The 22,726-nt window shown below is 42.9% G+C and overlaps 3 protein-coding genes and 1 long non-coding RNA gene across 7 annotated transcripts; 2 read left to right on the forward strand and 2 right to left on the reverse strand.

Annotated features, from left to right (window-relative positions):
* Positions 1–3,595: 3,595 nt before the first annotated feature.
* On the reverse strand, positions 3,596–11,983 carry LOC4331494 (exosome complex exonuclease RRP44 homolog A). The gene is made up of 24 exons (XM_015775321.3): positions 11,792–11,983; positions 11,569–11,706; positions 11,332–11,489; positions 10,651–10,706; positions 10,426–10,548; positions 10,197–10,327; positions 9,861–10,101; positions 9,639–9,795; positions 8,903–9,143; positions 8,631–8,787; positions 8,485–8,553; positions 7,711–7,836; positions 7,520–7,572; positions 7,211–7,317; positions 7,050–7,104; positions 6,840–6,939; positions 6,651–6,762; positions 5,836–5,956; positions 5,324–5,383; positions 5,135–5,240; positions 4,664–4,759; positions 4,500–4,581; positions 4,345–4,410; positions 3,596–4,094 (listed from the first exon to the last, which is right to left on the reverse strand). The coding sequence occupies exons 1-24, from the start codon at positions 11,843–11,845 to the stop codon at positions 3,899–3,901; spliced, it is 2,805 nt and encodes a 934-aa protein (XP_015630807.1). The 5' UTR covers positions 11,846–11,983; the 3' UTR covers positions 3,596–3,898.
* Positions 11,984–12,541: 558 nt separating this feature from the next.
* LOC4331495 (glyceraldehyde-3-phosphate dehydrogenase B, chloroplastic) lies at positions 12,542–15,872 on the forward strand. Its single transcript, XM_015775322.3, has 9 exons — positions 12,542–12,840; positions 12,922–13,032; positions 13,879–14,040; positions 14,155–14,322; positions 14,405–14,565; positions 14,652–14,713; positions 14,800–14,849; positions 14,969–15,375; positions 15,482–15,872. The coding sequence occupies exons 1-9, from the start codon at positions 12,763–12,765 to the stop codon at positions 15,615–15,617; spliced, it is 1,335 nt and encodes a 444-aa protein (XP_015630808.1). The 5' UTR covers positions 12,542–12,762; the 3' UTR covers positions 15,618–15,872.
* A 1,590-nt stretch (positions 15,873–17,462) lies between these two features.
* LOC9269331 (uncharacterized protein At4g15970) lies at positions 17,463–21,931 on the reverse strand. Of its 4 annotated transcripts, XR_001544548.3 has the most exons (5): positions 21,623–21,931; positions 19,348–19,716; positions 18,608–19,083; positions 18,373–18,501; positions 17,463–17,481 (listed from the first exon to the last, which is right to left on the reverse strand). XR_001544548.3 is itself a non-coding variant. In XM_015775324.3 (4 exons), exons 1-4 carry the CDS (start codon positions 21,836–21,838, stop codon positions 18,480–18,482), a joined length of 1,083 nt encoding a protein of 360 aa, XP_015630810.1. In that variant the 5' UTR covers positions 21,839–21,931; the 3' UTR covers positions 18,338–18,479. The 4 variants fall into 4 exon arrangements, 2 of the variants coding, with proteins under 2 accessions (XP_015630810.1, XP_025880096.1); XR_010740163.1 differs by lacking the exon at positions 17,463–17,481 and having other exon boundaries at positions 18,338–18,501; positions 18,608–19,097; XM_015775324.3 differs by lacking the exon at positions 17,463–17,481 and having other exon boundaries at positions 18,338–18,501.
* On the forward strand, positions 17,651–18,368 carry LOC4331496 (uncharacterized). The gene is made up of 2 exons (XR_001544551.3): positions 17,651–17,898; positions 17,997–18,368. It is a non-coding gene; the product is annotated as an uncharacterized lncRNA (long non-coding RNA).
* Positions 21,932–22,726: the final 795 nt, after the last annotated feature.

Genomic DNA, 22,726 nt, shown 5'->3' on the forward strand with positions numbered 1-22,726 from the left:
ATTAAAGTAGTGTCGTTGACCCTGACGCGGCTACGTAGCTACGCCCCCACGTGCAGCCTGCAATCTATCTTCAGGCGCTGACTGACTGCTAATTAAACTCCACGTTGATCGGAAGTTCAGAAAAGTAAAACACCCTGAAAAATGTGAAACTAGAGGACGTTGCCAACGGTATACTACCACTTCTGAATAATTGTACACATGGTTATGGACCACAGGTCGAAAGAGGACACCAAGGACCATTTGCTGTTGACTGGTTGACCTCGTGACGATTCGTCAGCCCTTCGTTTAGAACTGAACATTTCTTGGTTCCTGGAAGGAAGCTAGATATATAATCCCTCCATCCCACAATATAAGGAATTTTGAGTTTTTATTTACAATGTTTGACCACTCATCTTATTCAAATTTTTTTCAAATATAAAAAACGAAAAGTTGTGCTTAAAGTATTGTAGATAATAAAGTAAGTCACAAATAAGATAAATAATAATTTTAAAATAATTTGAATAAGACGAGTGGTCAAACGTTACAAGTAAAAACTTAAAATCTTTTATATTATGGGACGGATGGAGTAGCTAGTATAAAGCTTTATGAACTTGGGCTTGGTCCAAGCGGGGACTATTTTGCATTGATCTAGGACGGATCTGATCATCAGGCCGAGCTAATTAATCTGATACAATCAAGAGAGCCAACTGTATGAATGATGGATCTTGTTGACCGGGTTAATTACGGTTGTGAAGTTACTGTCAAACTTTATGATACGTGGCTCATGCCAATGATGTGGGTTTCACTCTACCGCACGTTCTGACGAAAAGAATAAAGTGAATATAAGTAAATTTTTCTTGTGAATTACTCCAGTTACTGTACTCAAACTATGACATGTGGTTCGTGCATATCGTAGTGTGACGAGAAGAAGTAATTAGCATCTGTGGAATTCTTGTGTGACGCGATCACGTCCCGGTCGATACTATCTAATCAGTTAGTTAGCATAATAGCACTAGCAGTAATTGCTTGAGAGGTACATTACTAATCAAGCAAATAAGTACTCCCTCCGTTTCAAAATGTTTGACACCGTTGACTTTTTAGCATATATTTAACCGTTCGTCTTATTCAAAAACTTTTATGAAATATGTAAAATTATATGCCTACATAAAAATATATTTAACAATGAATCAAATGATAGGAAAAGAATTAATAATTACTTAACTTTTTTTAATAAGACAAACGGTCAAACATGTACTAAAAAGTCAACGGTGTCAAACATTTCGAAACGGAGGGAGTAATTGCTTGAGAGGTACAGTACTATAATGCATCATATACTACCTCCAAAACTACCACATTGAATTAAGTAACAAGATGAAAAAGAAAAGTGAAGAGAGATGATGAGCCATCCATAAATTAAGAGACAACTTTCGCATAAACTTTAAAAAGAAATATGAAAATATTAGAAATATTAGTATTTGTGTATTATATATGACATGTTGTATAAATTATCTTTTAATTTACGAGTGAATGGTACGAATAAAGGCTGTGTTTAGTTCAGTGCAAAGTTTGGATTTTGGTTGAAATTGAAGATGATGTGACTGAAAAGTTGTGTGTGTACGACAGGTTGATGTGATGAAAAAGGACTGAAGTTTGGATCCAAAAACACAGCCAAAAGCGAAAATGATAGTCACGTCTATCATATCACGTGTTCTAAAAGTGCAGCAATATCTGTTGCTATTCGACTAGGGTCGCGTATGGGGTTCTTGTCAGATACTAGTGGCTACTGCACATCACTTTCTTCTGTGGACTGCCTAGTTTTAGACGGAGCTGCACATCGATCGATTTCGTGTTGATTTCCTATTTTCTTGGTCTTCTCCTGGCGTTGAACTTTTCGCAGATGGCGTGCTGGTTCTTAAACGAGAAAGTTGGGGGCGATCATTAAATTAGATATATCGAATAGACGCCTACTGTGATAAAGAAATTTGTTTAATAGTATAAATGGGCCCTTTTATTTACCTAGTTGTCGACTTGTCGTAGAGGATAAAGACGATTAGATTGGATAAAATGGATGGTAAAAATCATATGCATGGTAAAAATTCAAGCAACTAGCTGGACAGCCCGCGCAATTGCGCAGCTAGCATCAATTTAAAATTATCTACTTTTTACAAATAATTTTATTTAAAATTATCATTCCAATGATTCTAATAATTTTGTAGTTTTTAAAAGCCACGTCAGTCGCTACCCCTTACTTCTTTGTCACATTTTTATTTGCTTACACGATTTACCACTACTATTCATCATCATTAAAACTTTAAAAAAATTAGGCCAATAGTTTTTAGAGTTCATTGTCTTGTTGGGTTTTGTTTTCATAATTTTTGGAGGTATCGTCAAACATCGCCAATTTACTGCTCTCGGCTCATCCGCTGCCACCTTTTTTTTATTGTCATTGGGATTTTAAAAATCGAACATATTATACAATAAAAGGAGGCGGTGTTCAACCTAAAATACTATATTCAACACGTAACACGTATGTTACATATTATACCATTAATAATACTCCTACATGACATTATCTACGTCAAATATTAGGTTTTTTGCCTGTCCAATTTTTTTCTTATCCCTTCATATTTTGAATACACAATCATAAAATCCTGGACAAGTCCCTGCGTGCAACTGACGGGTAAAATTGTCTTTAGCTTTTTTCTCACTTAACTTGAGTATGTTGATAATCTGCATTCCGTTCAAAGAACGGAGAAAGAGATTGTGGTGCATGTTTCTGTCAGGTAAAATTGGAGGTCGGCGGTGTAAAAAAATAAAGGTGGGCAAGATGAGATTCTGGTCTCTGCTCAATGCTCATCGTCGTTTTTCTTTTTTAATATTAGATAGAAATACGGCCTATTGATATGCACAGGCAAAGACTTGCAATTGCTTCACTACTAGTGCTAGGCAAAGAAAGGACGGCTATGAAACCTCTGATAGTCATATCGGTCGTGATGAACGATGATACGCTTCATCGTTCTGCCTGCCTGTGGAATTGGAATTGGAGTGATCAGAGTCACAGCAGCAGGAAGCTTGGGTTCCTTCCAAGATCTCTCTACCGCTACGTACTCCTGATGCAATCAACGGTGCCCCCGCCATGAGCATCGGCATGCCAGTCTACCGATGTTCACCCATCGACTCCAGTGACATTCTCTCTTTTGTTTCAGCTGTATGGTGATCATCGTTTCTGCAATGCAGGGATGATTGGCTCAGTTGTTTGACGTCGGAGAAGAGTATTATGCTCCATCATCTTGTGGAGGGTGGACGCACCTGATTGCCTCCTTTGCTCTCACGCTTTGGTCGACCGTGTTCATGTTACTCATGTTCTGAGCCACTGAACGGATAAAGATGGAGATGCCACCGAATGCAAAAGAGTCGATTAAACAAACTTTGGAACATCATAATTACAGGTCTTTCAGCAATCATCCAAATTGTACAATGGCTAGCATAGGACAGTTGTGCACCGAACGGAACACATGAGGACCTACTATGGATCAAGATCCACATATGAAGTCAGAGGATCCTGGTCCGGAGATCTGTATTACTGTATAGCATCATAGGAAAATTGCGCTCAATGTAATCTGGCAAATATCATCTCAAATTAATAATTGTAATCAGCAAATTTGTGTAATACACTTATAGTAATCTATGCTCAAATAAAATCGAACATTAGATATCGGTTCTTTTTAAACCTATAAATTGGATTGACTACACTCTTACCAGAAATTCCACTCAACGATTTCATCACTCTGCTGGTTTGTCCATCTGGCTAAAATGCTACAGATCATCAATCCCCAATTCTGAATTAAAGAATTGACCCAGCTACTACACTATATGGAAAAAGATAAACACAATAATTATACAGTTCACTTGCACATTTTCATATCAGGGTGAGTTGCAACTTTGGGCGGTGAGGCTGAGGCTCAACCACCTCCATATGAATCATAACGGTCTGCAGGACAGCGTAACTGACGTTTGTCCCGGGCTTGGTTACTCTCTGGTGCACCTCATCTACTACCCAATCACCCCCCTTGTCTCCCTTTGGAGTAAGGTAGATGGGCCCTTCTATGCCAAACCTGTTTTTAAGATATAAATGATGAAATGTTAGTCTCCATACAAGGAAAAATCGGAATGAATTCTTTGCTACATAGACTGCAAAGATGTTGAAGCCGTGGCATCTTAAAGAGGCATTCAGTAAAATTAGAACCCTCTTGTTGAGAACCAGAAAGAAAAATACACAGCAGAAGTACAATGCCCTAGCGCCTTAATGCATCGCATACTCTATTAGAAAAGAACAGAACAGTAAATTAATCAGTTGAAGCATACTTTGGGACAAATACTATGAAACCATTTGCCTTGATCTTTACAATTCTAGCTTCAGTGTCCATCCGCCTGCACCAATAAGAAGTGTTGAGGCCACAGTTTTTTACATGATATATACTGCTGACCTATCACACAACCATTGGGAAATAAAAATGTACCTTGTCCTGAAATATATGAGGGTATGAAGCTCAACTGATGCTCTGCTTGCCATCTGGGCATTTCGATGTCTATAATTCAAGTCTGACATCAAAAGGTATCAGTAGTTCAGTACCAAGAAGTGAAACATAGAAAGATGTACTTCAGAGTGCATTCATTTTCTTACTGTCAGCTACGCCTGTAAGTTGTGGACCATCCTGAAAGAGGGGTGGAAGTTTGGCAATTTCTAGGGCAGCAGCTAACAACCTATGAACAATAACATCTGGAAGAAAAGGATATTGTTAGTCCTTCAAAATGCTTTCTTACAACTTGGAACTGCATAATTCATGAACGTGCCATCTTGGAACTTCACTGCTCAGAGGCTTCATGTGCTGGAGTAATAGGCAATCTAAAGAAAATGCCATATTTGTGGACATGATGCTATTTCACACATTTAAATGCACATAGCCACATTGAGTAACATTCACTTTGTGTAAAAGGTTCATGCAGAAAAATATAAATTCACTGCTCAGAAGCAAGACAAAGAAATAACTTAATATAGCAAACCACATCCATTGGTTTAAACACCCAACGACTATATGCGCAATTCAAATAAAATCTTTAAGCATAAGTTCATCTAAGGGCGATAGGAACTAACCTGCATATCTGCGAATAGGGGAGGTGAAATGTGTGTAAAGAGAAGCAGCAAGGCCATAATGGTAATACTCAGAAAAGGTCAAGTCTCCGCTACAGAAATAAACTGCCTGTGTGTTCCAACAGGGTTGGTTATGGGCATAGTAGCTATCAATATGTTAAAATAGGGGGAGCTTCAATGTAGCTATCTTACCTGTGTCATGCATCTAGTTGCCAAAATCCTGATAAGCTTGTTGAAGTATGGGTCATCATTCTGCAAACCATGAAGTAATAAGTGATCAGTATGCAGGTCCAAACATATGTTGTTATGTTCCTGAGGGAAATGGTGCAGGGCATAGTGGAAGTGGAAAGTGCTATGTGGACCAGTGCTTCAGTGCGCTGGATGCCATGGCAGGGCATAGTGGTGCAGAGAAAACTAACAAGGAGGCTTAGTTGCTTGATTACAAAGAATAGAGATCAGTTGATCAGCCCCTCAAGTACAGCTGCTTAACGAACTCATTTATCAAGATAAGATCAACATCAAGAGATCAAATCCAATAAAACAATAACTAATGATTGTTGCCTCCTTAGCTGCCGCCACCTCCTGTGAGTGCTTCTTGACCAACCGGCAGTAGTAGAGTCCCACCATAACAATAAGGAGTGCACTATATACTAATAAAACAACACTTCATAATATATAGAGTAAAATATGGCAGCCCATCTCACCTTTGCATTATCAAGTGATTCTGCTAATGCTTTTGAGGATGACACATCCAGATTTAGCCCCACAGAAGACGCAGTTCGGAGTAATGGCTCAAGCATCTCCTTTGTTGGGCTAGGATGGCGCCTGGTTAACATAAAAAGAAAATTAGCGTGTACAAAACAGTAAAGAAATGAAATAATGCAGCAGTTATTATTCAAACCACAATTTTAAAAGCAATGCATAGATTAAAACAAATTAAATAACAGTCAGTCACTGATAAATTTTGTAACAATTAGTTGGCCACGGAGAATATTGTCACTAAAGTTTTATTTGCGTGGTAACATATGATGGTATGACATGGATTTTTCACATCTGCCAAAATACAGACATATCTTTTAGTCTTTAGTATACTGAACTAGGGCGGCTTCAAGTCAAATGTGGGTATCAGCAATTAAGTCTATGAGCAATGGAATCTCCACAGCATGGTTTGTATCTGAAGATAGGAAAGCATTGCGTGAAGCATAAAGCCATAAACACTAAGAAGCATAAGATATTAATTACAATGCCACCATGCAAAATAGTTGCCAAAAACTTATAATCATAAATAATTTCTGAGGTGCAATTCTACCAAAACTGCAATGCGAAAATGATCCAGCTAGGACTCAATACTGAAAACCATATAGTAAGAAGCAAGGAAGGACAAGCTATCTCTGAAGCAACCTGTTGTGACAAGTATGGTAATTTTTGTCATCCTACCTCAGAGGATTGAACTCCTTTTCTATTAGTTATTGTGTGTTTCCATTTAGTTGGCTGTATAGGCTTGAGTGTAATATTTTACCTTAGCAATGAACACAAGGGGAAGTGCTTCAAAATCTTCTCAGCGACAGAGATATTTGCAGCCAACATAAACTCTTCAATCATTTGATTTGCCTCACGAATTTGATATATTCCTGATGAACTTTTGAATAAGTAATTTATTTACATAAATTTGGATATATGACACCTATGAGGTCTACCAATCACATACCTATGTCAAGCGGATCATGGGTTTCACTATCAATTTCGAATTTGACTTCTGCTGAAGCAAGTGTTAGAGCCCCTCTTTCACAACGCCGATGCCTCATAATCTGTGTGAACATTCGAAACATAATAATAATAAAAAAAACATTTCAATGGTAAATAGCAATAGATAAAGAACATCAATTACAGTATGAGATGAGTCAATACAAAAGCAAACCTTTGCTAACGAGTTTAAGTTCCGCAGGTCTACAGTTAGGGGATCGACCAAACGGCTGAAAATCAAGGGAAAAGGAACCAAGTTTATGACAATGTTTTAGCTGCAAGACTATAGGGGTTATACTAAGCATGTTCAAGGTGAGAAGTTGAAACAACAGGCACCTGTCATCCATTCTTGCTTGAGCTTCCACATAAGACATTGCAGCGCAAGACTTGATAACACTCTTTGTATATCTTGTGGATATGATATCAGCATGAGGTGTCATTTCCTGCAGACCAATATTTTTTAAAAAAAATCAGAAGAAGAAGCATCAATATTTTAAAAAATGTCAAGGGGTAGATGCCTCACAATACCGTAACAGTAGATATTAGAGGCTTATGCCCTATTCACAAATGTAGGATGTATGAATAAGATAAACTCTTCTCCATACAAGCTAACATTGCAACAATAAAATGATGTGAACTACTCACCCAAATGACAGAGAACGCCAATCTCTCAACATCAGCACGAAGAGAACAAACATCTAGAAACCAGCATATTTGAGAAGATCATTAGTTACTTTCACTAATACTTTAACATTATATGAGTATTCTTAAATTGAAATAGAAACGTTCCGCTTTGGGTTAATCCAGTGTGCATACGACATAAGTAATAGAGATACCTTCAGTAAGAGGCTTTGGAAGCATGTCAATTCGCTGTCCAACAAGATATACAGAAGTGCCCCTTTGTGAGGCCTCCTCATCAAGAGGAGTACCAGGATGAACAAAGTTAGTGACGTCAGCAATATCTAGTCATCCCGAGTCAAGAAATGCAATCTCCAAATCAAACAGTATAAAAGGTGCGTGAAATAAAAGTGAAAGAAACATGACGTGTGAAAATTCATATCAATGACACCATGACAGATAGCTTAGGTAAATTGGCTTGTAGAAGGACACAAGGACTTTCAAGCATCCCAAGTAGCACATGGATCCTCAAATAATTATTCTACAACAGCAATGTCCAAGAGTGTTGAATGACCTTTAATAATGAAAAGTAACTAACTTAAACTTTATGTCCTTGATGTGTTAAATTCCTCGAGGAGTTTAATTGCTCTAAGCACAGACCAGATAGAATTAATACGAACAACCAGCATAGAGTTACACTTCTTCTGATTAGTGCCTGTGTAGATATATATGATACATACATTTAACAAAATTGCATGCTTTGCATATTTGCTACTTCCATCTGTAACTACAGATCCAAACTTATGTGATACTCAATCTAGGTGGATGGAACAGTGCATACTGACAATCTGATGAAATGAAGCCAAAATAAAGCAATAAACTAGAAGAAAGTGGACAGGTTGAGAACCATCTCAAAGTGTAAGTGCCCTTAAGATTAAATTAGCATTCCAATTTTGAATTCTGCAAATAAAAAATAAATCAGTAAAGGATACGAACTCCAACTTCAAAATTCCCATTTGGGAGTGGCGTGCAATGTAGCGCATCATCAATATCCCTACAACCTAAACAGCAGTTGAACCATAAGAATTCAATCCAACTACAGAAATATAAATAGAATGCATGACAGTGATTTATTTACCAGGCGGATCCACACTAAAGACTCTCACATGGCGTAAATCTTGTCTATTAGGATTAGCAAGATCTTCAGGTGATAATGTCCATGGCAATGGTGGCAAACAAGCAAGGACTTGTGTAGAGAAAGGTCTTGTGTTGATATCATTCTCTATTAAGACAACCTGTTCCACGCACAAATATCACTTAGCACATTAGCATCAGTGCATGCTCCTACATAGTAAAAGTAAATGTTGCAACACAAAGTGTGAAATGCAGCTGTAAAATTGTAAGACTTGCCTCTGTTTCAGTATCTTTGTCACCAATATCTCCTATAGTCCGTACATAATGTCCTGATGGGTATCGAGACAAGACATCCCATGAATCAACTGCAACAATAATCCTTTTGTCCAGAAGATTGCCAAGCTGTCTAGTTTGAATTCGAATCTTTGGGATTCGTCGATCTTTAGACACAAATAGAGCATGAGCAACGCCTCCACTACCAGCAGGCATGGGCATTGGCTCCAAGGACCCACAATACCTGCCGTTTGCAGGCATTGTATGAATGTGAAGCACATAAAACAGTTAAGGTAAATTGCAATTATAGACTGAATAGTTTTGGTAGATGACAATCTAAGCACAGAAAACAATCCATATTCTAACCGGTGAAAAATGGATAAACAACGCATGCATGAAATAGCAGGGAGGAAATATTTTTAAAACTATTAGGTACTATTAACACGTTGAAATATAAAAATGCACGCAAGTTATGGTTTGGACAGCTTTGGACAATTTAGTTGTTGAAATTTTGGACGGTTTAGCAGTTCACACATACAAAATTTTGGACATTTTTTTGTTGAAACGTATAGATCATAACTTCATAATGGGTGAATAAAACCTTGAGCCCAAAAAATTTGCATCCGTCTAATATGTATACAAACAAGATTCATAAACTATGCATCTCTTCAGGTTATTTCCAAATCAGGAGTATATATTGTAATTACAAAAACATATCCCTATCTTATAAAAGACTTACGAATTCCAATTTCGCTTGATTATACCAACAACACGTCCAACTGGGCGACTAGAGACAGAATCAGCTGATGATGCAGCTGTTGATTGTGTGGGATTGGCTTTCCGTGGAGCATCATCAGCACTATTTGGAGCCAAATGGACGTCTTCTTCATCATCTTCTGAAAGAACAGAAACATCCATCAATGTAAGGGAAAAATCATGTGCTGGAATCTGAAGAACGTACCATCGTCGTCTGCAATAAATGACTTCGATTCATGCCATTGATCTTGTGGCAAGAGCTCAACAGCAACTATGTCTCCATCAAAAGCCCTATTCATGTTTGAACGGCCATGAATAACAATCTCATCACCAATGCTCTCACTTCCAACGTAAGCTTCAAATGGATTGTAACGATTAACTCGGAGCTTCCCTTGATGATAAATTCCACACCGCAGGCCAGCTGTAATTTCTGACATAGGTTTGTGCTGCAATGATAGCAAGAAATTACATATTCGTATTTGATACTAGATGGCCAACGCCAATAAAACAAGCACAAGTCAACAGTTTAAATTTACTGTACCTCACTGTAAATTACTTTCTTTTTGGACGGTCTAAGATCTTCTACATCTTCCATTGTGACATCTCCACTAGTTGAAACAACCACTAAATCGAGCAAACCAGGCTGTGCAAGAGATCGTACATATGATTCCACTGGAACCAGAAATATTGTGTTGTGATTACCAGAAAAAATAATGTGTCCAATATTTGAAAAGATCCAGCTAACATTTTTGTAACATCCATAATTTCACCTGTCTCAGCATTAATGCCTTCTTCAATAGCTTTCCGTTTGTTATCTCTATCATTTGTGATCAGCAAAACTTTCACATTCTCACCAAGATGACTTTGGTACCAACGAGTAGCCACACGAATAGCTGAATATGAATGACCAATCAAGAGAAAAGAATACACAAAAGTACTTCGAGTAGTGCAAAATATGAGATAAAGCAAGCTAACAGAATTATTTGGTACAGTACCTCTATCGTTGCGATCATTCGGGCTCTCTCCAACCATCTCTTTGACATATGTATCCCTGTTTTTTTTGGAAGAGAATGGTGTAATTTTAAACCAAGAAGACCACATAAGGAACTGGAAGTGCACTCATTTTCTTCGTGTTTAAAGAAATTCGCAAACATAAGGACGGACATGTACTTGCAAGAGATAATTTATCACGAGAAATTTGCAAATTCTGTTGGTCTATACAAGCTTGCTGACAAGAATATTTTAAAAAAAATTGCAGAGTGTAGATGTGCAACAGTGCATGCATAGAGAGACTTTTGCAAATATAATCAGGCAGATAGTGCTAAAATTGAGGTCCGACTGTCATGCACACCAAAGATATGCTGTTTGGAGAAGAAACATTTGAAGAGGGATTTAGGAAATCCCAAAATCAAATTAGCCCAACATAAATCTGAGTCTGTTAAAAAGGAAATGTTGTGGAACATCAGATGCAGGGTAGAGCTTTTAGATAAATCTTCTCCCTAGTACTAGCAACTAAAATATACTTCTTTAACAACCTAGGTGGTTTCTCTACCCCATTCTGTTAACCATAAATTTAAACATGTTTTGGTTCAGATAAGAACTGAGCAACTGTATACTGGATTCACATAACAAATCATAATAGCCATCGAGCAAATCCTAAGGTATCGAATGCACACCTGTGGTGCTCATTGGTGAACACGAAGAACCTCCTTGCCTTGTTAGAACACAGGGCCTTGATCCTGTTGAACACTGCGAGGTTTTTATTCTTCACCTCATCCAACACAACCGATAGTAGGACAACATCGTCAATCGCTGGATTCTCCAGCAAATCGATCTGCAGCAAGCTCTCAGAACATCAGCCTCCGGAATCCCTAGCTCTACTCCCTACAGGCAACAGGAGGGGAAAGGCCAACCTGGTGGAGCACGACGTTGGTGTCGACGACGAGGATGGCGGCCGCGTCGGCGGAGAGCGGGTGCTCGACCGCGCCACAGGTGGAGCAGGAGGCGGCGCCGCAGGAGATGTCGTCGCGGAGGTAGTGCTCCCTGACCACCTGCGGGAATGGGGGAACTCCGGGTTAGCTAGGGTTTGGGGGCACCTTCGCCGCGCGCAGGGTGATGCTGCTGCCGAGTAGTTACCTTCTGGACGCGGCCTGCCCTCGTCTTCTTCACGAAGGTCTTGCTCTGCAACATGTCGGCGAGGTCGGGCGTCGCAGGCTAGCGGCGGCGGCGGCGGCGGCGGCGGAGAGGGACACGGCGTCGCGGCGGCCCTGAGCGTGAGTGAGACGGCGCAGACCGGCGGCGGCGGTGGAGAGAGAGAAGAGAGGTTTTGATAGGTTCAGTGCCGTGGGCCGTGTTAAGTGGTGGGCTAGCCAGTGTTTGGGCTTTGAGCCCATTCGATGTGGCTTTGGTAGTTCGGTTTGACCGCTGACTCAAACCTTCTCCCTTCTTAAATTTTTTGAAAATTTTGGAATTATAAATGGCACTGCTCAATTTTGGCAGGGACAAATTTATCTCATGTTCAGTTTTGGTGGCTTCCATTTTTCTGTTGAAATGCCCATATAAGGTACACCCCATTTTGCCTGTCCAGTGATCTTCTTTTATCAAAGAAAAGATATATGCATACAAGCTACACCGATGGCCATAAAACCATGAACCACACAGAGCACACAAAAAGAATAACAGTATGTCAGTATCCTAATCCAAACAGAAATGGCGAAAAAAAAAATGAGCCCCACGCAGCCAGGCTCTCACGTCTCACCAGTTTAAACTACAGGCTGACACGGTGACAGCAAGCGCGCAGGCACACGGCGACGAGAAACAAAGCAGCGGAGACAACGACGGGAGCGCGCGCGGGCGCGCACTGCAGAGAGATATTTGTGTTTCACCTACGAGGCCACCAGAGTCACACACACGGATATCGCCTTCCGCGCAACGGGTGGCTGCGCGCGCGTGCAATCGCCTTATCCCCGGTCTCCACGCCACAAAGCCCCAGCGGTGATCGCCGCGCCCTCCGCGCCAAGTACATATACGCGCGCATCCGGCCGCCTCGATCCATCCAGCCGAGCGAGCTAAGGAAGGAAGAAGCATACAGGCGGCAGCGACGAGCCATGGCCACACACGCAGCGCTCGCGGCGTCCCGCATTCCGGCCACCGCCCGGCTGCACAGCAAGGCGGCGTCCAAGCAGGTGCGCGCGTGCGTGATCTTGTGGTATTATCCGGCTTTGCGTGTGAAGCTACGGGTGATCTGATGAAATGTGCGGTTGCAGAGGGTGGACTTCGCCGACTTCTCCGGACTGAGGCCGGGATCGTGCTCCATCAGCCACGCCGCGAGGGAGGCGTCCTTCTCCGATGTCCTTGGCTCGCAGCTCGTCGCCAGGGTACGTGCCTGTGCTTAGCTTAGCTAACAAATTGATCTGTAGCTTTCTGTTTTTCCTTTTACCTGTGCACAATTCAGTATTTCAGATAACAAACTGTAGAATTTACCACGCACGTTAGTATGACTACAGTTTAACCTGATGAGTAACGTAAGATGGTCCCTTTTGGCTATGGAAAACAGTAGTAATCGTTGTACATAAATAAATACAGAGTTTTCGTTACTTGTTTTTTTTTTAGCAAAAGTATTTATACTGCTATTATATGTTACAAACTTCTGGAAATTCAATAGTTGGGTTCTTTTTAAAAAACAAAAAATGTAGTATAAACGCAAACGCTCACAGCGTGTGTAGATAAGACAAAATAATCACCTTATTAATAGCCGTTTTTGTGAAATAACAGCGACATGTTGCGTGCTTCTTCACTAGATGGATGAAACTTTATCTTTGCTGGTAGATCACACATGATTTACATCTCTAGTCTCTTATGTTGGACACAACCAATGAGTTTTTATACTTACTCCATCAATCTCTAGTACATGAATCTGAATCGAAAATATCTTATATTTTGGAATAGATGAAATAGAAAATAAGACATGAGCTATATTGGGACAAACCACAACTTCAAACGGTCAAAAATTGCATAGGACATTATCCTAGTTACTAATATTCCGTGCGTGTATTACAGTACTAGGTAGATAAATGTTCCAGTATCATGCACTCAAGACTATAATGACAAGTTGGTCAAGTTATCGTTTTTGGATGCCTCGCCAACCACAATATCATGTATTGTACAGACGTGTATTCTGACTGTAAGCGCAAGTCCTGAATGAATTGTTCAACCTGTGGCAGGCTACCGGAGAGAACGCCGTGAGGGCGCCGGCTGAGGCGAAGCTCAAGGTTGCCATCAACGGCTTCGGCCGCATTGGCCGCAACTTCCTCCGGTGCTGGCACGAACGCGAGAACTCCCCGCTCGAGGTCGTCGTCGTCAACGACAGCGGAGGCGTCAGGAACGTAAGTACAAGTACTCATCCTTCAGAAAAGCTTGTCCTGAACGTAATCAAGCACAGACTAATCAATGACTGATTCCGATATAATTTTGTTCTCTGCGTGTGTTAATTATTTCAGGCATCACACCTTCTCAAGTACGACTCGATGCTCGGCACCTTCAAGGCCGACGTCAAGATCGTCGACGACCAGACCATCAGCGTCGACGGCAAGCTGATCAAGGTCGTCTCCAACAGGGACCCCCTCAAGCTGCCATGGGCTGAGCTCGGCATCGACATTGTCATCGAGGTACACAAATCGACAATTGACTGTGAACTCAATCTGCAGGGAACAGAACTGACAATGCTGCATTGCTGTGTGTGTCATGAAGGGTACCGGAGTGTTCGTCGACGGCCCCGGCGCCGGGAAGCACATCCAGGCCGGCGCGAAGAAGGTCATCATCACTGCTCCGGCGAAGGGTGCTGACATCCCTACCTACGTCCTCGGTGTCAACGAGGGAGACTACTCCCACGAAGTGGCCAACATTATCAGGTAAGCAAAAGCAAACACCACCACTTCAATATATATGCATATCAAACTCTGCAACATGCATAAGAACTCTGTTTCTTGTGTTGCAGCAATGCTTCCTGCACAACCAACTGCCTCGCTCCGTTCGTCAAGATCTTGGACGAAGAGTTCGGTAAGAACTTTAATCGCTCGCCTTAACCTGAAGCACAATACGTATGGCAACATGTGTTTCCTGACTGTGTTGTGACGCATGTGCAGGAATCGTAAAGGGAACCATGACCACAACTCACTCCTACACCGGCGACCAGGTCGGTCGGTTTTCTGATCAAAACGAGTAAATTGATTGATCGATGATCGCTGCAGCATTTCGTACGTGCAGAGGCTGATACATTCTGCGTGTGCTGTGTTTGATGATTGACTAACACAGAGGTTGCTGGACGCGTCGCACCGTGACCTGAGGAGGGCCCGGGCGGCGGCGCTGAACATCGTGCCGACGAGCACCGGCGCCGCGAAGGCCGTGGCGCTGGTGCTCCCGCAGCTGAAGGGGAAGCTCAACGGCATCGCGCTGCGCGTGCCGACCCCGAACGTGTCCGTGGTGGACCTGGTGATCAACACCGTGAAGACCGGCATCACCGCCGACGACGTGAACGCCGCGTTCCGCAAGGCCGCGGCGGGGCCACTCAGCGGCATCCTCGACGTCTGCGACGTGCCGCTGGTGTCCGTCGACTTCCGCTGCTCCGACGTCTCCTCCACCATCGACGCCTCGCTCACCATGGTCATGGGCGACGACATGGTCAAGGTGGTCGCCTGGTACGACAACGAGTGGGGCTACAGGTGAGAGCAATCAGCAATGCAAACAAACAACACATGTTACTGCGTGCGTTGCAATTGCATTGCTCGGCGTCTGATCGATCGTGTATTCGTGTGCGGTTTTGTGCAGCCAACGCGTGGTCGATCTGGCGCATCTGGTGGCGAGCAAGTGGCCCGGCGCGGCGGTGCAGGGCAGCGGCGACCCACTGGAGGACTTCTGCAAGGACAACCCGGAGACCGACGAGTGCAAAGTGTACGAAAACTAAGACCACTGTCCAAGTACGGGCTCGCGTAGGTGCAGAAATATATACTCCTATAATGTAACGAAGCACACACATTGACTGTCCCCGGGCAGAACTGCTATACTATATATACTGTGCTCGGATTGGCTGCCCGTACGTTGTTCCCCTTCGACAGAGGAACGCATGACTGTCGAAGAAGAAACACAGCTGCAGACACGGGCCATTTTCTGTGAGGTGTAATACTGAACTTTGGTACAGACTTCAGGATTTTTTTCTTTTCGAGTCTTGTTTTACTTTCTTCTGTCTGTGTGTTTGTGCCACATGCGTCTGTTTTGTCCGAATTCTGAAGTCTGAAGTCATGAGGTTTCGAATTTCGGCAGCCCATATCATCTCAAACTGTCATAGACCGGCCCGGCGAAAAAAATAGCACGTGTAGCAAATCAAGCAATACAAGGATGCTGTACGTCACGTCTATCCACGGAAGGTCTATTTGCGCGCGTCTCGGATCTTACTAATTCCGTTTCAAAATATAAAAACCTATTATTAGATACTACATATCACAATACTATAAATCTAGACATATCTCTATCTAGACTTATAGTATTACGATGTATCTTATCCGATCATAAGCTATTATATTTTAGGACGAATGAAGTGGTTGTTTTGTTGTCCGCATCACGCATACAGCTTCCACAGGCGGCACGGAGAGGCACCGCTTTTACCATCAGACTTGGTCTCTGCTGGGGAAGCTTATGTCAGCCAAAATCAGATATTCTCTTATCAGTTTAATTTTTTATTCTACAAAGTTATAGTTGTGTAATTTAAGGGCCTGTTCACTTTGATGACATTTTCAACATTACTAAATTTTGGTAAAGTTGTCAAAAAAAAAGGCTACATTTAATTTGCTGTCAAAATTTGATAACTATGTAAAAAATCCTGCCAAAAATTTGACAACTATACCAAAATTTTGGCAATGCCAAAATTTGGTAATGTTTTTTTTTGTTATTAAAGTGAACAGGCCATAAATTAGAAGCCATAAGGTAGAAAAAAAACCCAACTTTTTTTTTCAGATTCTCGAAAGTTTACAACCAATTAGTTATTTCTCAGAATTTTAAGCTCCTCAAATAGACCCTCGGTGCCGTAAGTGCGAACCTGCTCTGGCTCAATCGCATAGAGGGACGCGCTGCGCACAGCCCGATGCTTTTCTATAGTTCCATAGTCCACCGGTTACCACATGGACGGATGGGATGATGGGAGAGTTTTCTGTAATGCTCACATTTATTGTATCTTACTAAACCCACTTTTATAAATACATGACAGCATTGACTTTTGAACATATATTATCTTAATTTTTAAAAAATAAATTAATTATTATTTATTTTGTTGTGAGTTTTTTTTATTGAAAGTACTTTAAACATGATTTATATTTTATGCATTTCGTAAAAATATTCTAATAAGACGAACAATGGTATGTATTAAAAAACGAGAGTATTTAACATTTTAATCTGTACTATCATTCGCGACAATTTTTTTTTCAAAATTGCGGAGTAGTACTTCACATATTGGCATGGAGTACATCAGACGATACTAGTACAGCATACATGTCGTGGCGTTCAACTTGTTGGAGATCTGATGCGATATAAATCGATCCTACGTCACATGACAGACTGGACCCTTGTCAAAATTATGGATTGGATGATTAATCACTGATAGGTAGTACTAGTAGCAACTCAATCACACAAGCGAAGTGAGAAGAAAAGGAACCTCTTCCTGCATTAAGACAACGGCGACGGGGTCACTGAAAGTGAAGCCTGTGGCGCACACGACACGACCTCCTCAACGGATCTGTGGCTTACCCGTCGCCGTTAGAGCGTTTGCTCCAACGCTTCTGCAGTACAAGAGTACAGCTGAAAGCCATAGTACACTGATGATATTTGCAAGCCTGAAGTACAAGCCGCCCCTAACGATCTCCCCCCCATATGTACTGCAGCTAACTTGTACTACTACCAGTGCACCATGGCCGGGGTACAAATATGCCACCCTTCACCAATGGATGCATCAGCAGCAGCCACAGCAAAATTTGGTTTGGGATAGGTAGGTGTTATGTTAGGTCTGGTTTTTTGGCTGTAGCAGCAGCAGTGGAAGGGGCATGCAGAGGAGCAGGAGATTCAGTTTGAAGCTGGACTTCACTTTTGCCTCTCTCTCCTGTGCTTGCCTCTTCCATTCCTGCTGCTAGGCTGTTCTGTGGAAGTTTGCAGAGTTTATATTATGGGTTTAATCGTCCATGGCATCAGCATCAGCAGCGGTAGGAGAAACTTTTCTGTTATTGCACCAAACTCTCAACATTTCGGTCATTCTGCTCCAGGTCTGAATTCATATCCATTTCACTAATTCTGTCTACAGGTATGTCATGACAATGCGGCCGTGCGAGCTCCATGAGCTCGAATGCCATTGCAGTGGATTCAGGACAACGAAATGGACACTGTTTTTCGTTGGAAATTTGGGCGTATGCCGTTGTAAAATTCATGTTTCAGAGAAATGCCGCTACAAAATGTATCTATGAGCTTGAAGTTATCTCAAAGCTATCAGTAACACATTATTTGGTCAATTGTTCAGATCGGGGATTAGATGCGAAAGAACTACAGAGCGTGGAAAAAATGTATTAAAAAAGAGGGTTTTCTACAGTTAATTAAGCTGTATACCTTGACTAAATTTGTACTGTCACTTCCCAACTTAGAAAGCACTAATCAAGAAGAGTAGTATTGTCAACGACAATTACCTGCATGTTCATTTGTTCCAGTCAGCATCTCATCTATGGTACAGACAACAGCAAGTGTTGGCTCTAAACTAACACATTGCAATTAAACAATTAATCTTTCCAATCTCCTACCGCCCCAGTTTCTTCATACTGCAAAAGAACAAATCATCACAAGAACAAGAGAACTAATCAGAACAAAACATGCAACTAATCAAATCACAAAGCGCGAACAGCTTCTTCTCGGAAAATCAATCACCTGCAATTCCTAGGCACACTCCAGGTGACAGAATGCCGGTCACTCCCGGGCGTCGCCATGAACCTCCTCCAGTCCTGGAGCATGAGCCCGAGGTCGTCGACCTTCCGGCGGAGGCCGACGCAGCAGTTGGCGTGCATGGTGCACACCGTGCTCAGATTCCGGCCGTGCTCGCAGAGGCCGGCGAAGAGGTCGGTGCTGAGGAACCTGATCCTGACGCCGAGGCGGGCGACGTAGGCGTCGCGCTTGATGAGGTTGAGCACGTCCTGGTCGTGGAGACCCGGGTGCCTCTCCCTCGCCGCGTACCAGTACCGGTAGAACGCCGCCGTCGCCGAGGTCGAGCGCACGTACGCGAACCCGCCGTTGGGGCTGTTGCTGAGGTCGTCCGGGTCGCCGGTGAAGTGGTCGCAGGCGATCTGGAAGTCGCCGTCGTGGTGCAGGTGCGGCAGCGGGTTCCTGAACCACACGATGTCCGTGTCCTGACGAAACAAACCTTCACAAAGTTCAGACTTTGAACAAAAAGAATAGTATGTTCTTTGAGCAAAAGATTTGATTAGAAAAGCCATTGTTTCGCTTACAATTGCTTACTATGGATCATAAGGAACACAACTTATAAGTGATAAAAAATATAATATATAGATAAAACTTTTATATCTATGTTCATAACCATATAAAAATAAACTACATGAAAACCTTAAAATCAATTTTAAAATTAAGTTTTATTGTTTTTCTTCTCTTTTTACCGTGAAGATGAAGCTGTAGCCCTTGGCAAGAACGTGGCCGAGGAAATCGATGCGTCGCCACATCATCTTGAGGTAGCCGTCGGTCATGAAGTTCTTCTCGCCGGAGAAGTCGAAGCCATCGTCGGTGGTGAGGGCGAAGCAGTGGCGGTGGATCTGCAGGCAGCGGCGGTGCGCCGTGAGGTCGAGGGAGACCATGACGAGGTGGTCGAGGAGCCACCTCGTTTCGTCGCCGATCCGGAAGCTCTCGAGGAAGACGTCCACCACCGACCCGGGCTCCGCCCACGCCGAGTTCAGCGTCGTCAGGATCACCGTGCCGTTCGCCATCGCCGCCGCCCTCAGGACGCGTTCCAGCCTCGCGTCCTCACTGTTCTGCGTGCACAAGCACAACCTCATATATGTCACATTGATTAACTGTTACCTGCCGGAAATATGGTGTATAAAAAGAGGACATATTTGGTGAAAACAAGCTAAATGTGAAAACTCATGAAAATCATATCTAAAAATTTTGTAAATTTATGAAAAAACTACTAGAGATATGCGTAGATATGAAATACACTCTCACAAATCTTAAATCTAAACTCAACTTAGGGTGTGTTTGAGGAGAAGGGGATTGAGGAGATTGGGAAGATACGCAAAACGAGATGAGCTATTAGCTTATGATTAATTGAGTATTAACTATTTTAAATTTCAAAAATGGATTAATATGATTTTTTAAAGCAATTTTCCTATAGAAAATTTTTACAAAAAACGCAAAAAAGAGAACATGTTGATTATAGAAAAATTAGGCCTGGATGCAGAGTGGGCCTAGCTCGCCGCGGACCGCGCGCGGGTCGAAGAGGAGCGACGCGCCGTGGATGACATGGTGAGGGTGGAGCGCAAAATGCGCCAAGCCCAACTAGCCGAAATCCAGGCGCGCGAGGAGGTCCTGGACTCCCTCATGCGGGATACGGAGGAGGAGCGGCAGGCGGCACTGATCGCCTCGAGCGTCCTGGACGAGGCGCTGGGCGACATCTGCCTCCAATATGAGGCTCATGCCGAGGACCTGGAGAGGAGGATCCAGGACGCGCGCGGCATCCTCGACGCAGCTGCCGCCCAAGAGCGGCGGGCGTCAGAGGCTAACGCCTCTCTGCAGGCTCGGATGACGGCGCTCGAGGCTGAGCGCAAAGCCTTGGTGCCCTTGCCCTCACCCATAACTGTTTAGTAGTTTGGGAAACGTGCGCGCAGAAAACGAAACAAACAAACTCACTCTCTCACCCTCTCGAACGCTGCCTTAGTTTAAGAGAAATATAAATAAAAAAATTTCAGATGAATAGTGTGCTGTTACTATTGTGGCAGGTTTTTTTAAGAAAAAAAAATAGATGTTCAAATGTAACTACCATTCCTGTGTTTTTTACGACTAGTTTGAAATGAATGAAGTTTGCCGGATTTTCACATGAATCAGTCCAATTCCCGTGAAATTCTCTTTAAAAAATCCTCTATTTCAAAAGATGCCTTTGCCAATAGAAGAGATGTACTAGTCTGTTAATTTGATTGGCAGACAGTTTTTCATGTTGCTTTCTAAGAATGCCAACCATGCCAGTAATCTGGCATTTTGGCATGGATGTCGACTGTCAAAAAAAAGTTTTTAAGTGCCGTGGCCAATCAAACGCTGTAGGCCTGCTACAGGACGAGTAAAATTTCATTTCTGGGAGTGAATTCTCGGGTGCATGCATCACAGGGTTGAATTACATACTAACCTGGGAGCAAATTTCTGGCACGTTGCAATTGAATAATAGTGTTTCTAGAAAGAAGCCAAATGAGGAGGTTAACAGCACTCACATTGTCAACATAATTTACAGTTTAGACTAAAGCCTTACCATTTGAAAACAATTTGCGCGTTCGCGGAAATAAAAGCGTTCGCGAAAAAAAACAATTTGCAATTTGCGAAGGCACTGATCTTATCTCAAATTGGTGGATCTCCCGAATTCACCATCGCTCTCATCAGTTTTACTATTCTTCCTCTACAGTGGAGTATTTAACTATTTACTACTGCTAACAATGAGGAATTTTAACCGTCCACCATTTTTGCACCCAAAAAAAAAATCAATGAGATGCAAAGAGGTGTTCCTGCATTTTCTGGTGATCATGAACATGAATCACAAGCTGATTAAAGAAAAATAATTTTTGCCAACAAAAACAGCCTTCAGTTCAGCCGTACGTGACTGACAGACGTGTTCATCGTTTACGTATACACACCTTGATCATCCTAGAGGAAGAAGGCGGGCGAACAACTCACCACCGGGTCGACGTCGCCGCGCGGCGGCGCCGGCAGGGCGGCCGGCCGGAGGAACAGCCCCGCCGGCGACACGGCGGCGCGGTACAGCACGAGGCACGGGAGCGCGACGGCCGCCAGGAACAGCGCCGCCGTCTTCGCCCTCCTCACCTGATCGCCCGCTCCAACTCCGGCGCCACCACCGCCGCCGCCGCCGCCGACCTCATCCGCCGTGGCCATGCGAGATCAGACGTATGCGCGCGTTACACCGGCCACCGGAAAAGGGTTTTAACGTGTTCGCGGGGGGAATGGCTCGCGGCGGCTCCAGCGTGCGCGACCCAATGGCCGTTTCGCGCGTATTTGTAGGCATGGATGGCTTGGATTTCCCGGAAAAAAAATCGCGCCCGATCGATCGAGTCTGTCACGGTGGAATTCCTTCCACTGGTTCGGTCGGTCATCCGGAACAGCGTGGCGCGGTGATCAAATTGCTCCAACCAAAACATGGACCGGGGCTTCCGAAACCGTCAAACGGAACCAAATCCCCCCCAAATTTCCGTCGCATTTACTTCCACTTGTTTTTTGCTTTTTCCTATCTGGGAGCTAGATTACTTTCAGGGTAAGAATGAAATTAGGAGCTCCGCCACTAGCCGCCCGCCGTGTGAAGTTCTAAGTTTTGAACCTTCGTTTTCCCTTGTTGAGCCAATGTTGTACGACTAAACTGTGGGCTTTTAGTGCCTCTGACGAAGAGCAAATATTGCTCAACATGTTCGGGAAGCAAGCTAGTCGATCTGAATTCAGATTACTTTATCTGGTGGTGACACCGATTGTTGCAATTCTGTCTAAAGTTCAGATCAACTACATGTATTCCTGAACTGGCTTGTAGTTGTAGACGCCGTAAAAGTACCAACTGCATGACTTTTTCTCAGATATACTCCTACTACAAAAAGGTAACTTGGGTTAGGCTTTATACTGCATTTGTTGCCCATGTGCACCAATGAGCTTAGTTTGATTTTGTCTGCACTTTACTGTTCAATCCGCGTGAAGCACTGTGACATATGTCCGTGTAGAAGCTGACAATTCATGCATGCTACTACTCCATTTCAACAGAAGAGAAACGTACAACCTTGA

The sequence above is a fragment of the Oryza sativa genome, chromosome 3 (genome assembly GCF_034140825.1).
Source record: "Oryza sativa Japonica Group chromosome 3, ASM3414082v1".
NCBI lineage: Eukaryota > Viridiplantae > Streptophyta > Magnoliopsida > Poales > Poaceae > Oryza > Oryza sativa.

Coding starts and splice junctions, on each gene's coding strand:
- LOC4331494 (XM_015775321.3), bottom strand. CDS start 11,845: ATGTTGCAGAGCAAGACCTTCGTGAAGAAGACGAGGGCAGGCCGCGTC. Junction 10,102..10,196: donor AGAAAGTAATTTACAGTGAG/GTACAGTAAATT, acceptor CTATCATTGCAG/CACAAACCTATGTCAGAAAT. Junction 4,411..4,499: donor CTCATATATTTCAGGACAAG/GTACATTTTTAT, acceptor TTATTGGTGCAG/GCGGATGGACACTGAAGCTA.
- LOC4331495 (XM_015775322.3), top strand. CDS start 12,763: ATGGCCACACACGCAGCGCTCGCGGCGTCCCGCATTCCGGCCACCGCC. Junction 14,850..14,968: donor ACTCCTACACCGGCGACCAG/GTCGGTCGGTTT, acceptor TGACTAACACAG/AGGTTGCTGGACGCGTCGCA. Junction 15,376..15,481: donor GACAACGAGTGGGGCTACAG/GTGAGAGCAATC, acceptor GGTTTTGTGCAG/CCAACGCGTGGTCGATCTGG.
- LOC9269331 (XM_015775324.3), bottom strand. CDS start 21,838: ATGGCCACGGCGGATGAGGTCGGCGGCGGCGGCGGCGGTGGTGGCGCC. Junction 19,717..21,622: donor GCGGCGACGTCGACCCGGTG/GTGAGTTGTTCG, acceptor TTGTGCACGCAG/AACAGTGAGGACGCGAGGCT. Junction 18,502..18,607: donor AGTGTGCCTAGGAATTGCAG/GTGATTGATTTT, acceptor GTTCTTTTGCAG/TATGAAGAAACTGGGGCGGT.